Source organism: Microtus pennsylvanicus, chromosome 3, assembly GCF_037038515.1.
Source record: "Microtus pennsylvanicus isolate mMicPen1 chromosome 3, mMicPen1.hap1, whole genome shotgun sequence".
NCBI classification, from domain to species: Eukaryota; Metazoa; Chordata; class Mammalia; order Rodentia; family Cricetidae; genus Microtus; species Microtus pennsylvanicus.
The window spans coordinates 67,104,090-67,119,650 of record NC_134581.1 but is presented as its reverse complement, the minus strand read 5'-3'; the positions used below and the strand labels follow the sequence as shown (position 1 = coordinate 67,119,650).

Genomic DNA, 15,561 nt, shown 5'->3' with positions numbered 1-15,561 from the left:
TCCATCCTTCTATCCTGTCCCCTTGGGCTCTGTCTTCCATTCAGGTAGAGAAGTCTTGCTAATGGACCAAGAGACTCCCCAGTTGCCAAGTTTCCTTTTCCTGGAATTCATGCTGCCCAGCAGAACCGATTACTGCGCTCTGTTCATTTCACTGTGCATTGTAACTTATTTTGTATTTTTATTTTTGCCATGCCTGGGATCAGTCCTAGGGCCTTGTGTCCACCATTGAATTACACCGCAGCCCCACATTATTACTGTTTATAATAATAATAACAATTATTATTATTATCATCAGATTTACTTATTTGTTTAATTTTATGTGTACATATATGTATCTGTCAAGAAGGCCAGAAGGGAGCATTGGATCCCCTGGAGCTGGAGTTGGTGACTGAGCTGACAAGGGTGCTGGGAATTGAACTTGATCCTCTGCAAGAGCTTTCAAGAAATGTCTATGCTCTTAGCTACCAAGCCACTGTCTCTTTTGGTCCTGGGTTTTGAGACAGAGTCCAGCCCAGACTGACCTTGTACCACGCTGTTCTCGCAGATGGCCTTGAACTCCTTAGCCTCCTGCCTCTCCTCCCAAGTTCTGGATTATAAACACTTGCTTCCGTGCCTGACACCACCATATTTAAATACATGCTTGCTGGCATTTATCTGTGGTTCTACACTATTAGGAACCTTTCCCCTCCCCCCACATCAGAGATATTTAGCCTCGTAAGGGCTCTTATTTCTAGAACCTTCTCATTTGTACAGATTAACCAACTGCCTTCAGATTGTGAAGTTGAGCTCCCACCAATGAGATAAAATGCAGTCACCGCCTACAACAGGGATTAAAGAAAGAAGCCCTCTTGGCCAAGTGTGCTTGCTCGTCCAGTTTGGGTTCCGGCACACACACTTGCTTTGCTAAGTTACTTACATTTTTGCTGTGTGTTCCTTTGTGCAAGACTAAGATCACTCTGTTCCTAACATGTTTCTGAGTTGCACTCTAGAGTGGTTTTGTCTCAAGATGTGCTGTGGATGGGCCGCTGCAGTCCTCGGAAAGCCTGGCTTTCCCTGCGGTGTTACCCTTGCTGTGGTTCAGTCAGTTCTTACTGACACATACCCAGCCAGAGATGAGGGTGAAGCTGCCTTTTAGGGCCTGAGCCTTGCACAGGGATCCGGACAGAAACAGATACTCTGTTTAACTTTAGGTCTTCCTCCATGGAAATTCTTTTTGACTTTCCTTCTTATTTTGGTTAGAAATGTAGGCATTCTGTGTTCTGAAAGATTACTACACGTTGTTCCTGTCCTTGCATTTGTGAATAGCGAAATTATTTTTGCTATCTTTTAACTAATCACATGCTAGAACTCCTGATTAGCAAGAGCAAATGAGTGTGACCACACTCAGTATAATTATAACTGAGAGCACACATATGTGATGTTTCAGTGTGTGTGAAAAAATCTTGTCACTGGGCATGGTGATGCATGACTCTGATGCCGGCACTCTGGAGGTGGAAGCGGGAGGATTATTCATAATGAATTTGAGGTCAGTTTGGGGTATATGAGACCCTATTTCCAAAAAATTATATGTATACATATATATGTATATACATACATATATACAGAGTTGTGTGTGTGTGTATGTGTGTATTTGAGGTCAGCCTGGGGTATATGAGACCATACACACACACACACACACACACATACAGAGTTGCGTGTGTGTGTGTGTGTGTGTGTGTGTGTATTTGAAGATAGAGTCCCCCCATGTAGTCTCTGCTGGCCTGGAGCTCTCTCTGTAGACCAGAGTACATTCAGACTCATAGAGATCCACCTTGCTTTGCTTCTCAAGTCTTGGGGTTAAAGGTGTGTCCCACAATGCCTAACTTATAGCTGTTTTTTTTTAAAATTATGGCTTATAAAGTGATCACGTCTCTCTTATTTCATCATCATTAATTTTCCAGAGTTCTGCAAACTCTCCTCCTTCACCTCATGGTACATAATTTGGACAGACAAGGCAGAGGAGGGGCTGGAGAGATGGCTCAGCAGTTTAAGAACATTGGTTGTTCTTCCAGAGGACCTGGGTTCAGTTCCCAGCACACACATGGCTGCTCACAACTGTCTGTAACTCAAGTTCCATGGGATCCGATACCCTCACACAGACATGCAGACAAAACACCAATACACATAAGATAAATGAATAAACCGCCTTTAATCCCAGCACTCGGGAGGCAGAGGCAGGCGAATCTCTGTGAGTTCGAGGCCAGCCTAGAAAAAAAAAAAGAATAAACCTTAAAAAAAAAACAAGAAAAAGCAGGGTAATGTTTATGCTTCCTCTCATTTATTCGTTCTTTTTTTTTTTTTTTTTTGGTTTTTCGAGACAGGGTTTCTCTGTAGCTTTGGTGCCCGTCCCAGAACTAACTCTTGTAGACCAGGCTGGCCTCGAACTCCCAGAGATCCGCCTGCCTCTGCCTCCCGAGTGCTGGGATTAAAGGCGAGCGCCACCAACGCCCGGCACTCATTTATTCGTTCTTAAGTAATGAGTCTTTCTAAGGCCAGGGAGTGTCCCTTCTCAAGTTGGTGCTGCTGTTAAGTCCCAGGAACAAACATTTTATGTTTCTGTCCACTACACCATCCTTACCGTACCTGTATGCATTTTAGTCCACTGCACCATCATTACTGTATTTGTATGCATTTTGGCCCACTGCAGCATCCTTACTGTACCTGCATGCATTTCAGCCCACTGCACCATCCTTATGGTACTTGCATGCATCTCAGCCAACTTCAGCATTCTTACCGTACCTGCATGCACCTCAGTCCACTGCAGCATCTTTACTATACCTGCATGCATTTTGGCCCACTGCACCATCCTTACTGTTCCAAGAACGCCTGTTCTATCTGCTGCCACTCACTGTGTGCATTAGTCACCAGGCTGTGACAAATGCCTGGCAAAAGCCCCTGAAGGAAGTTCATCTGGCTCCCAGGTTGAGGATGTCGTGTCAGGGAAGGCATGGTGGCAAGAGCAGGAGGCTGCTCACATGGCATCTAGGGTCAGGGAGCAGAGCCATGAATAGCGGCTTCATGCCCACTTTCTCCCTTTTATTTGGTCCTTGAGATGGTGCTGTGTGCATTCAAAGTGGGTCTTCCTTCTTCCATTAAACCTTTTTGGAAAAACCTTCATGAACATACCTGTCTTAGTTATGGTTTTTATTGCTGTGAAGAGACACCATGACCTTGCAACTTTTATAAAGAAAAACCTTGAATGGGGCTGGCTCACAGTTCAGAGGTTTAGTCCATTGTCATCATGGTGGGAAGCATAGTGGCACACAGGCATGCATGGTGCCGGAGAGGTAGCTGAGAGTTCTACATCCAGATCTGAGGGCAGCAGGAAGAGACTGTGTGAGCCACTGGCCTGGTTTGAGCATCTGAGACCTCAAAGCCCACCCCCACAGTGACACACTTCCTCTAGCGAAGCCACACCTACTCCAATAAGGCCACACCTTCTAATAGCATCACTCCCTATGGGCTAATGGGGGTCATTTTCTTCGAAACCACCACAACACCCAAAGGTATGCTTTCACAATGAATCTAAATTCATTCTTGTTGGCAGTGAAGATCAACCATCACGCTGCGTAGAGAAAGCCTACCTGAATTAATTGAGTTTGTATGCATGTAACTAAAATGCTCTAGAAACAGAGCTGGGTAGCTTATGTGTTAAGTGTGAGGACTTAGCCTCAATGAGTATTTCTCTTCAGGTTTTTTTTTAATAAATGTGTGGAAAATTATTATTCTCCATGAGGTGGTAGACAAGATGGAGTTTTGAATCTGCCCAAAGTAGATACACCTCATAGATGTCTTTCAGATTTAATCCTAAAATTGTCTTCAACTGACAACGTGGAACCTGGCTGCACAGATTTATTGAGACATTCAGTAGAGGGGAGCTAGGGATCAGTCAAGTGACCTGCTTTATCAGTCGTTTGGACCTCTTCAAAAAAACCAAATGAAAAGGAGAGAATAATTGAGTAGTTACCTTTCTAATCATGTCTTACACTTCTTAGGAGATGCTTAAGTAAACCCGCTGATGTTTAGACTCTACTTCTCAAGAATCTGATCAAGTTGGTCTAAGCAGAGGTTTTGGTTATTACTCTTATTTGTTTTTTAGCCTCTGATGATTTTGAAATATATATTTAAGTAAAGGACATCTGGCCCAACTTGAAGCTGCATTAAAGAAGTGCTAGAGACAGAACTGATGGCCGTTGTGAAAAAGATTTGGGGACAGGGATCAAAGATGGTCATTTTGAATACATGTGCCAGGAATAGGGGTGATGGTCATTGTGAGAAGTGCCGGAGACAGGGCTAAGGGTCATTGCGTCTGTCTCTTATGTATACTGTGTAAAGTTTGCGTTTGAATTAGGCACAAAACCAAATGGTAACCTTCCTTCAATTTCCCTTGAAGTTTTTCAGGGAGTATCCCATTCTCTCTTCCTTTGGGAACCTCCTGCAGGAAGTCCTGGCCCTTGGCTGCCAGCACAGCTCTTGTTCTCGCCTTCCCATTGTATCCTCTCTGCATGGTTTGGGTCTAGATCCTCATGGAGACATCACAAGTAAACATGCCTTAGGCCCTTTCCATGTAGACATTGTGTTGATCACAAAGGCTGCAGTGCCCTGCTCTTGGAACCTAGGGTTTTGGAGTGTGAGCCATAGGAGTCTGTGGGGCTTGTGGAAAGAGTCTGGACTGGGAAATAGGTACAATGAAAAAAATTCTAGATTCCTTGGGTTTGGTGCATACTGACATCCAGAGTTCACTGACAAATTTACTGAGTGAGGCAGAAAGAATGTTAAAAACTGGAGGAGGGGGATAAGTGTTGTGGAATGCTGTCTTTCAGGTGTGATGTGGCCCTTGTACTCTTGATTGACTGCACAAGCCCCGAACATGATTGGGCCTATCAACATTCCATCACGGAAGTGGGAAGGGACTCCCAAGGCCCCCTGCTCCTCTCTGGGATCTGTAGGCAGTTAATGGTTGCTTGGGAAGGGAGAAATATTTTCATCAGTGGTGTAGCCACTGGCAAGTTGCCCATACTCCTGTAATTAACCCTAATTAAGCTATTTCATACAGACCCACACATACACCCAGCCCACATGAGCGTGAAAGAAGGAGGTGACCAGTCAAGAGGAGGAAGGGCTAAAGAGAGGGAAGTGGGGATAGATATGATCAAAATACGTTATGAAACCCAGTGTCATGTGTGATTGGTACATATTAATAAAACACTTTAAAAGAATTTACCACATTAATAAAAAAAGTATAACTTTACTTAAAAGCAGTGCACAGCTGTGTTTTGGTGTTTTGAAGTGACAGAGATATTAAGCTATGTACTTTAGACTTTCCTGGAAGAAAGAAGAGGGGTAATAAAATGCCCTTCTTTCATTTTTATAGGTTCTCAAATTCATAGGCTTTGTGCAAACAGAAAATGTAGCAGAGAGTACTCAGCCCGTTTTCTGCCTTTGCACTCTGGGTGGGGCAGTGCCTGGGTTCCTGGAGACCCTGCTCCCACAGCGAGCAGGCAGAAACTGGGAAGTGCGTCTCGCAGGCAGAGCACATCCGGCCCTTTGAGGTTCACTTCAGTGGAGGTTCTATTTGGCAAGACTGTGCCAGGATATGGTCCACAGTGGGCTGCGTGTTGTTTCCTGAAGCCTCCTTTAGCCAGCGAGTGCTTTCTACGGTGTGGAGTCTGCTCAGAATCCATCCTCACTATCCCCCTTCTGGTAACATGCAGGCGTGCATGTGGGGCCTGAGGTTGTTCTGAGGTCTTCTGTGATTTCCCTTCTTTCTTAAACCTTTACCCACTCCAACTTCTCTCTGTCTCTCCCTCCCTCCCTCCCTGCTCCCCGCTCCCATTATAGATGAGGTCATCAGGATTTGGAGCCAGGAGAAGTACATTTCTGTCACTTTAAATCTCCACATTCAGTTTGGAACACACACGCATCCCCTCCCCGCGTTGAGGAGGCAGTTATACTTAACTCTTGGACGACAGTGGGCTTAGTTGGGTTCTTGCAGGCTACAAAAATGAGCCGGCCGGAGGGCTCAGTGCCTCCACATTTCGTATTCTCACTCATTTCACACTTATTGTTGCTTTCAAGTCCATGATGGGCCGTGAGCCACAGTCTGGGTTTGATCGGTTTCTCAGGGATTGCTTTCTCCTGTGAATACCCAACTTGCTGGTTTTGCTTGAGGAAGGGGTGTGATGGGAGAGGCCGGGGTGGGGTTTCTTTTTAATGGCAGGGTGAGGGTGGGGCTTTGAAGAAGAGGTCTTCCAGTAGAAGCTATGTTGTAGAACCCTGGTGGACAGAAGGATCGTGCACAGTGGTAGGGAGGGGCCAGCAAGAGTGAGGAGAAGATGCAAATCTGGGATGGCCTCACTTGTTGGGGTTACCATAGGAGAGACAGTAAGACCCGAGGGGATTTGAGTTTCACCTGTTGCTGCCATAGTTGCTGTTGTCTGGGTAGGGCCTCCTCAGCCGCACCCAGTGCAAACCATGCCCCTTCAGTGAGGCGAGCTCCAGGTGGGGAGGTAGCCTCCCTCAGGTCTTGCTCAGGCCTTGGTCCATAGAAGTGAAATGTCTGGAAAACAATCATACCTGTTGGGTGCCAGTTTTGAGTCTGTGTTCTTCTTGGTGAAAATACCTTTCAAGGGTCTGCTGGGGATTGGCTAGTCTGTGAGGTCATTCTTCTCAATGGGTGCAGATCCTTTCCGTGCCTTCTTTGGGGTTGTAACAGACTGAGCCACAGGGAAGAATAGTTTTTTGAAGAGGGATCAAGCAAACCAGTGAAGTGGGGTGTTCTTCCATCCTAACACCAGTCTCTCCTTCACTGTAACTGCTTTAAACTATGACACAAGCGGTAAGTCACCCTGGGACACTGGAGCTGCAGCAAAAGCTGGCCTCTTTCAAGAAGCCTCCGGTGGCTCTCACCAGATACCCCAGAGCGCCAGGAGGGCTCTCTTCACATGTTTGTGGCCCATTTGTACAAAAACAGATAGGTGATTAGGGAACCTATGCAAGAATGTTTGTAGGGGCATTGTTTATAAAAACAACAAAAAGCTGCAATCTAACCGAAATATCAATCAGCAAAGGAATAAAGTGTGATAGAGTCGCACAGCACAATACTGTCCAGAGGCGAGAGGGAAACAGCTTCTCAGAGGTGAAGGGTTAGGAGGGAGGATTTTCCCAAACAGTGTGCATTGCAGAAAGGTAGAAAATGAACATTTACAACTAGTAATCCTTGCATGAATGTTGGTTGAAATGTATGCAAATAATAAATAGCAAGTTTTCAAAAAGTATTCAGCCCTAAGGAAAGTCCAAAAATAACTGGGGAGAACCAAGAGTGTTGGTGTTGCTGGTATTTTTCTCCAGGCCCCCGGTAGGCAGTCCATATCAGTTAGACAGTAGAAACTTGGTTCTCCGTAGCTGTACGTTTTACCCTATGGAGCCAACCAATTTCGTTTAAAAGTATTGAGAAACAACATGGCACTTGCACTGAACATGTGCAGATCTGGCATCAGACCCTGAGAAGCACATACCAGCGGCTACTCACACGGTGCCGACATTGTACAAGGCATTATAGACCCGGATGTGATGTAGCACATGAGAGGGTGTGCACACGTATCAAAACATGACACTATTTTACGGAGGGTGCTCAGCCTTCATTGAACTTGACTTCTGCGGCAGGTCCTGGAACTGAGGCCCTGGGGACAACTTTGTTATACACTAGATGTCCTGTAAGAAATTTTAGTAGTTGCGTCTGGGAGGTGCATGTGGCTCAGTTGCTAGAGGGCTTGCTTAGCATTCACGAAGCCCTGAGTTCTATCCACAGGACTGCTTAAAATGCTGCTTGCACATAATCCCCATGCTGGAAGAGTAGAGGCAGGAGGATCGGAAGCTCAAGGGCATCCTGTAGTATAGTAAGTTTGAGGTCAGCCTGGGCTGCATCAGCCCTTTCTCAGAGCAAAAAAAAAAAAAAAAATTAAAGAGATGGAAAACAAAGAAGAAAATTTGATAATTAAATAAGCCACAAGGAAGAACATTTCCAGATTTAACTGGAGCCAGGCACAGAGGTCAGACACTGGGCGACCTTATCAGCCATTTTAAAGTTGTGCGCTCAAGTGAGGGCAGAGAGGAGCCACTTACGGCTTTAGACAGGAACGATCCATTAGCTCAGACTTTAGAACGGGACTCCAGCTTTGTGGAGACTGGGTTTGGGGAGAGAGGGTGCCTCAGAGGAGCAGTTAGGAAAGGCTACCGCTTCCCAAACCACAGAGCCTCTGCAGGAACACCACACAACTGGGCCGTGTCCTCAGAACCCCACAGTCAGTAGTAGAAGAGAACAGAGGATGCTGGTGAGGGCTCAGTGGTGAAGCTGCCGCTAAAGCAGGCAAATTGAATTCCGTCTCTAGAACCCACAGGGTAGGAGAATGGTTCTCTGGCCGCCACAGGCGTTTAAGTGAGCATGCCCAACACAATAAAGAAATGTAATAAAATATTTAAAAATTCTTCCGTATTTTTATAGAATGTCTGTGGCTGCATTTTTTTTTTTACATTTGAGTCTTTAATCTTAGTGTGATATTGATTGTTTATTTCTGAGGTACTATGGGTTACACCCAGGATTTGTTGTTAGGTAAGCATTCTATCATTGGGCTACTCACCCCCCCCCACAATGTGTGTGTGTGTGTGCGCGCGCGCGCGTGTGTGCACGCATGTGTGTAGATCACAGGATGTAGTAATATGGGCGGCGGGGCTGCGTCCCCAACACCCCAGCTGCCTGGCTAGCTTATGCCCGAAATAACAACACACAAACTGTATTCATTTAAACACTGCTTGGCCCTTTAGCTTTTGCCCTTACTGGCTAATTCTGATATACCGATCAACCCATCTCTAATAATCTGTGAACACCGGTCTTACCGGGAAGATTCTAGGTCGGAGCTTCATCGCATGTGTCTGCCCAGGAGCGGGGCATGGCATCTCTCTGAGTCGTCTGCTCCGGAGAGGAGAGCTGTGGAGTCTGAGCTCACTTCCTCTTCCTCCTGGCATTCTGTTCTGTTTACTCCACCTACCTATGTCCTAACCAATAAAATGGGCCAAGGCAGTTCCTTTATTAGCCAATGACCTTCCTCCATCAACAGGACAGCTTGCAGGGGTTGTTCTCTCCTCCCAGCACATGGGTCCTGGGACTTGAACTCAGGTCATCACTTGGTAGCAAGTACATTTACATGTTGAGTCACTTTCCTGTCGCCTCCTCTCTTTTACTTCTTATTTATTTAGTGTGTGTGTATAGGAGCACATGCATGATACACCCCACCCAGCACCAGTGGGACGTGAAGAGCTAAATGAACAAAATGACCTTTAAATGGATGGCCAGTGAGTGGAAGAGTAGCTCTCCGTGGAAATGGGGGGTGGAGTATGAGAAAAATAAAAGAGAATAAAAAATACAATCTTTCAAACTCTATTAATTGAGCTTTTGTGCCCATGAAGTAATCAATGAGATGAGTTTGAGAGGCTTGGGATATGTTTCGGTTGGTAGAATGCTTACCCACCATGGACGCAGCTCTGGGTTCCATTTCTAGTATGTCGTAAACTGGGTATGGTAGGACATGACTGTAACCCTAGGAAGGTGGCGGCGAGAAGGTCATGAGTCCAAAGTCATTCTCCACTCCATTGCAAGTGCGAGCCCAGCCTCGGCCACCGGAGACTGTGTCTCTAAATTAAGTGAGTAAATGGGCTTTGTGGGCCAAGTGCTGGCTATGCAAATGTAAAGACTTGAACCCTGTAAAGTTGGGCTCAGTAGTAGACCTGTGTAACCCCAGTGATTCTGCAGGGAGATGGGAGCTGGAGACAGGAGGATCTTTGAAGCTTGGAGGCCAGTTCACTGGGACACACAGTGGTGAAGCGAAAAGACAACCCCGTCTCACAAAGTTGAAACAGGAAGGTGCATACCCAAGGCTGTCCTCTGACTGCTACACACGAGACTGCAGATACATAAATACATACAGACACACACACATACACACTGTACACATATGGACAAATAGATAAATACTAATTACACATTATACACACATATGCATATAGACACATCATAATACACATAGTGTACACATAGCACAAAGAAATAAAGAATAATTACACATTGTACACATATATACATACATATATGTTACACATACACATTGTGCACATATGGACAAATAAAGACTAATTACTCATTATACACACATATACATATAGATACATCACACATACACATTGTGCACATATGCACAAAGAAAGAATGATTACGCATTGTACACATGTGCACAAAGATATAAAGAATAACTATTTAGAACAGTTATGAGAATAAAATTTAGAATAATTCATATTGTGTTTATAGCAAAAAGTGTGCGTATGTGTGAACTCCCGGTTCTTGCAAGTCGACCTGAGTTATCCCTCTATTTTCCAGGGATATTCTGAAGACCATAGCTCTGGGCCAGATGCTGTCCTTATGTATATGTGGCACAGCCATCACCAGCCAGTATTTGGCGGAAAAGTACCGGGTGAACACGCCCATGCTTCAGAGCTTCATCAACTACTGCCTGCTGTTCCTGGTCTACACGGTGGTGCTGGCATTTCGATCTGGTACGTCAAATGTGGGGGCCATCTGCTCCACAAATGTTCGTGATTTTCCTTAAGCCTTTGTTGCATGTGTATGTGTGGTGCGTGTGTGTATACATATTTGCGTGTGATGTGTTTAAGTGTGTGCATGACCTAAACTGACCTGGAGGGTGTGGGACTTCTATTTCCTTTATTTAAAGCCACTACTATCTTGTTACTCCCTAAGGGAATCAGTGTTGTTTCTGTGCTGCCGATTAATAACTTTGTTTTGTGGTACTAGGGGGTTGAACCTATGGTATTGTCCCCAATCCTCTCTTTGCATATTTTACATTTTATTTATTTATTTATTACACGTGCGTATGTGTCCATGTGAGTCTATGTGTGTTGGGGTATGCATAGAGGCAGGGTCTCCCGAAACTTAGAGCTATGTTTTCTTCAGCTGGGTTGGAAGTCAGCAAGCCCCAGAGATCCCCACTCACTTTGCTGGGGTTAGAGGTGTGTGCCGGATGCCAGTTTCTTCCTCGGATTCTGAGATCTGAACTCTGCTCCTCATGATTGTGCAGCAAGTGCTTTAACCACTAGGCCATCTCTCTAGCCCTTTGTAAATCTTAATCTCGAGGCAGGATCTTGCCAGGTTGTTCTTTTGAGCCCCCGAGGAGCTGGGATTATGGCCACCAGACCTGCCTATGAACCTCATTACTGCTAATTATCATCACTACTGCAGGAGGTAGAAGCCAGTTGTGAGATTAGAGGAACTTGTTAAGGTATCACAGTGGGCAAGATCTCTAGGGACTAGCAAGCGAGTGGTAACTCTGGGCTCTGCTTTCTGGGAGGCCCTTGCCTTCAGGAAGTCAGTGTCATTCACAAATGCATCAGTGTGGTCCCTCGGAGCCCTGGCTGTCACTTTTTTCTGTCACGTGTTGAGAATACCAGCTCCGAGTTTTCAGAACGTTCTTGGTAACTGGGTTTCGGTGGTAGTTATGTTGTGGGAATCTTTCTGGAATAAACACTCAGGAGGAGAGGAGATGCTCCCAGCGGACCGAAGCCAGGACGGTTCCTGGAAGGCTTCAGTGCTGGGTCCGGTTTGTATTCTCATTTTATAATGGTGTCTCTAAAACACCAAGGTGGGCCAGGGAAGCAAGCATACAGAAACGTATGTGGCCCGTCAGCAGGTTGTTAAGGGCAACGACCTTTGTTTAGCGATTTGTCCTGATTATTCTGTTCCAGGTACCAAGTGAAACCATGCTTGACAACAGGCAATATAAAGCACTTTAAGTGAATCACCAAATAAATAAAAACACCAATATCTAATAATTGGCCTTTTTAAAAACCTTATTATTCTTAAATTAATTATTATACTTGATCTTAGCCAAGATGCCAAGAAGCCATAGCTATTCGGCTATGGTATGGATTTCATGTCTGTGACTACATGTCTGCCAAATGCAGCCTAAGGGAGAAAGGGTTTATTCTGGCTCACAGTTCAAGGGGACAGCCTATCACGGTGGGTAGGCGTGGAGCCTGGAGGTCTGTCTCTTAGGTGATTCTAGTTCTTGTCAGGCTGACAGTATTAACTACCATAATTGTGATTCTCAGTGCTTTCCTCCCTCCCTCCCTCCCTCCCTCCCTCCCTCCCTCCCTCCCTCCCTCCCTCCCTTTCTTTCCTTTCTTTCCTCCCTTCTTTCTCTCTCTCCCTTCCTTCCCTCCTTTCCTTCCTCCTTCCCTCCCTCTCCTCTTTCTTTCTTTTTTCTTTCTTTCTTTCTTTCTTTCTTTCTTTCTTTCTTTCTTTCCTCCCCTCCTTTCCTTCCCTTCTTCCCTACCTCCCTCTCTTTCTTTCCTCCCTCTCTCCCTCTTTCTTTCCTCCCTCCTTCGCTCCCTTCTTTCTTCCCTCCCTCCCTCCCTCCCTCCCGCTCTCCCTCCCTCCCTCTCTCTCCTCTCTTTCTGTTGCTGGTTTTTTGTTTTTGGTTTTTTTTTGAGATAGGGTCTCAACTATACAGCCTTGGCTGATTTGGAGCTCCCTCACATGGACCAAGTTGGCTTTAAACTCACCCTCCTCTACCTACCAAGTGCTGGGATTAAAGGCTTTTACCACCACACCCAGTATTTCTTTATAGATGATCTTACCACAAAGCCTCCCCAACATATGTGTGAATTCTTTGCCTCCTGTTTATCCAGAGAAGAGTAAATTCTAGTTCATTTAAAGTGGTAGAATTGTGCTGTGTGGGAGTGGTTAGAAAGCATTTGTCAATGGTGCCCCTAAAAATGTTCCCTAAGCTTATCACCAGCTTCTGCTGCACTTGAAAGGTACATCTCTTTCCAAAGAATGACCTTGCTGTGTTTCCTTCAAAGAAACCCATGCTAGGGGGTTCAGTAACCAATTAGTTTGTCAAAACATGACACTTTTCCAGAACACTCTGTGGCTTGTCAGAATGGCCTCAGGCATGCTCATAAATAGATGTTATTTGTTATTATTGTCTGAGGCAGGGCCTTATGTCTCCCATGTTGGCCTTAAATTCCCTGTGTAGCCAAGAATGACCTAGATCTGCTGGTCCTCTCTTTTCCACCTCCTGATTACATATGTGTACCATGCTGGGTTCACGTGGTGCTGGGGATGTATACATGCTAGGCAAGCGCTCTACCAGCTGAGCTACACCCCCAGCCCTGAATATCATACGCACGTTTCTGTTTGTCTCCAGCTCTCTTCCTACTGTTCTCCTCACATAGCTGCATAGTTTCCAGCTTCATACGAGACAAACCTGATGGTGACGGTTCCAATGTCTGGCTCTGGGTGGTTAGGACAAGCCACACTTGAAAAACACCGCAGCCCCTTGCTTTGATTTTCTGCTCTGCAGACTGAAATGTGTCGCGTCGTGTGTACCGTGTCCTCACCCAGCTTTCTTTCAACCAGGCAATGATAACCTTTTAGAGATTCTGAGAAGAAAATGGTGGAAATACATTCTCCTGGGGCTCGCCGACGTGGAAGCCAACTATCTGATTGTCAGAGCGTACCAGTACACGACACTGACCAGCGTCCAGGTAAGAGGGAGTTTGGACGTCTCGGGTTTTATGCTTCCTAGAGGAGAACGTGTGCTCCTATATGTTCATCTGGTTTTCTTGGAAGCCTGCGCATATCAAACACAGGTGGATGATAGGTGTTTTCCAGCACAGCGTATGCGCTGCTGAGCCACGTTTCCTGAAACTGCTGACAGTGTACACACGCTAATCACTTCCCAGGCTGCTCACACTATAGCAGATTAGAACAGTGCCGAGCAAAGATGAGGGTAAATATTTAGCTGGCACTTGTTGTCGTGATGCTGACAGTTCTGTTGTGTGTTTGGCTCAAACACAGAAGTAAGTGTGGTTCCATACTGCAAAGCTGGAGGTTTGGAAGCCAATCAGGACGTAGGAGCCGCTGAAGGAGCCTCTACTGGTCACACCAGGGAGAGGCGGCAACAACGGTGAAGCGCTTGTCCCTATTTCTCCATAGATTTAATTTAAAAATTAGACGTTATTATTAGTGTGTGTGGAGGTCAGTTGACCACTCTGTGGACTCAGTCCTTCCCATCCACCTTTCCATGGGTTCTGGGGATTGAACTTGGGCCTCCAAGCTTGCTCAGCAAACACCTCCACCCACTGGGCCATCTCGCCAGCCCATTGTTGGGTTTAGTCTTGCTGGGTCGAAAGGAAATGGTCCTTTGTAGCGGTACTTCTCAACTTTGTAGGGTTGAGAAAACCGAGTCCAGCTGTCTTAGTGTTAGCAAGGGATGGGACATGGCACTGTCCTGCCTTGACAGCCAAATGTCCTATAAATGAAGGTGAAAGTGAGATATATCACTGCCAGAGTTAGACTTCAGAGTTCAGCGATTCTGCATCTCTTTTGTTTGTCCGTGTAGCCCTGGGTACTCACCATATACCAAGTGCACACTCCCGTGTCAGCCACTTGCCACCAAGTGCTAGGATTACAGGGGGGAGTTACTGTTTCTATAGCTTCAAAAAAATCTTTTTAAGACAGGGTCTTGTGTATTGCAGGTTGGTCTCTGTTGTAGCTAAGGATGATCCAGAACTTCTGGTCTTCTTGCCTCCACCTCCCAAGTGCTGTGATTACAGGTATACACTGCCACATTCCTTTTCTGCAGCACTAGCTAGGGACTGAAGCCAAGGCTGTGTGCATGCTAGGCAAGGGTCTGTAGATACATGGCCCAAGGTGACAGGTGTCAGACAAGACGCAGTGGCATTTCAGAATGAGTGGAACCTGAGATCATAGGATCTGCTCCCGGGATTTTGTATTTTGGCTCAGGGTCTGGCTGGCTGGAGATCACTCAGTGACAGGGTTGAGGCTGAAGCCTCTGTGGTTCTTCCCATGACATAAGCAAACCCCTCATAGTCATGTCCCACCAAGGATTCTCAGAGATAGATTAAATTTAGGTGTGATATGAAGATACACTTTGTGGGTAGGAAGTCTCCCGTGATAGTTTTTAGAGTGGGCTTTCTCTCTCTCTCTCTCTCTCTCTCTCTCTCTCTCTCTCTCTCTGTAAGAAATATAACTTAGATCATGTTAAGCCATCCTGGCTGGATTCCACTGGTGTCTTCCAGCACATTGCTTGGTGGTTTGTTCAGTCAGGCCCACAAAAGCATGGCCAGGGCCCATCATGGAGGTATGCCGGCGTCCAGTGCCTCCAATTGCTGTGAAAACAGGCAATAAACTGCTTTAGTCAGGAACCCACGGACTTCTTGAGGTTTAAGGCGCTGACTGACCTGTCCATGACTTGACGAGTGAGAAGAGAACCGGGGACAAACTTCAAACCCCGCGGAGTGAGCAATGAAGTAGCAGTTTCAGGACTATAATTAGTGTATGGCAAACATTTACGCTTTATTCCTGAAAATACTTTAAGACATCAAGAATTATCCTTCAGGAGTTGGAGAGATGGCTCAGTGGCTAGGAGC

At 45.8% G+C, this 15,561-nt stretch overlaps 1 protein-coding gene across 1 annotated transcript in view; it reads left to right on the top strand.

Annotated features, from left to right (window-relative positions):
* Slc35f2 (solute carrier family 35 member F2) overlaps window positions 1-15,561 on the top strand; it is a 54,511-nt gene that overhangs the window by 21,027 nt on the left and 17,923 nt on the right. Inside the window, exons 2-3 of the mRNA XM_075965885.1 lie at window positions 10,469-10,644; window positions 13,526-13,653. Of these exons, the coding sequence (XP_075822000.1) occupies window positions 10,469-10,644; window positions 13,526-13,653 (304 nt within the window). The remainder of the gene's footprint in view (window positions 1-10,468; window positions 10,645-13,525; window positions 13,654-15,561) is intronic.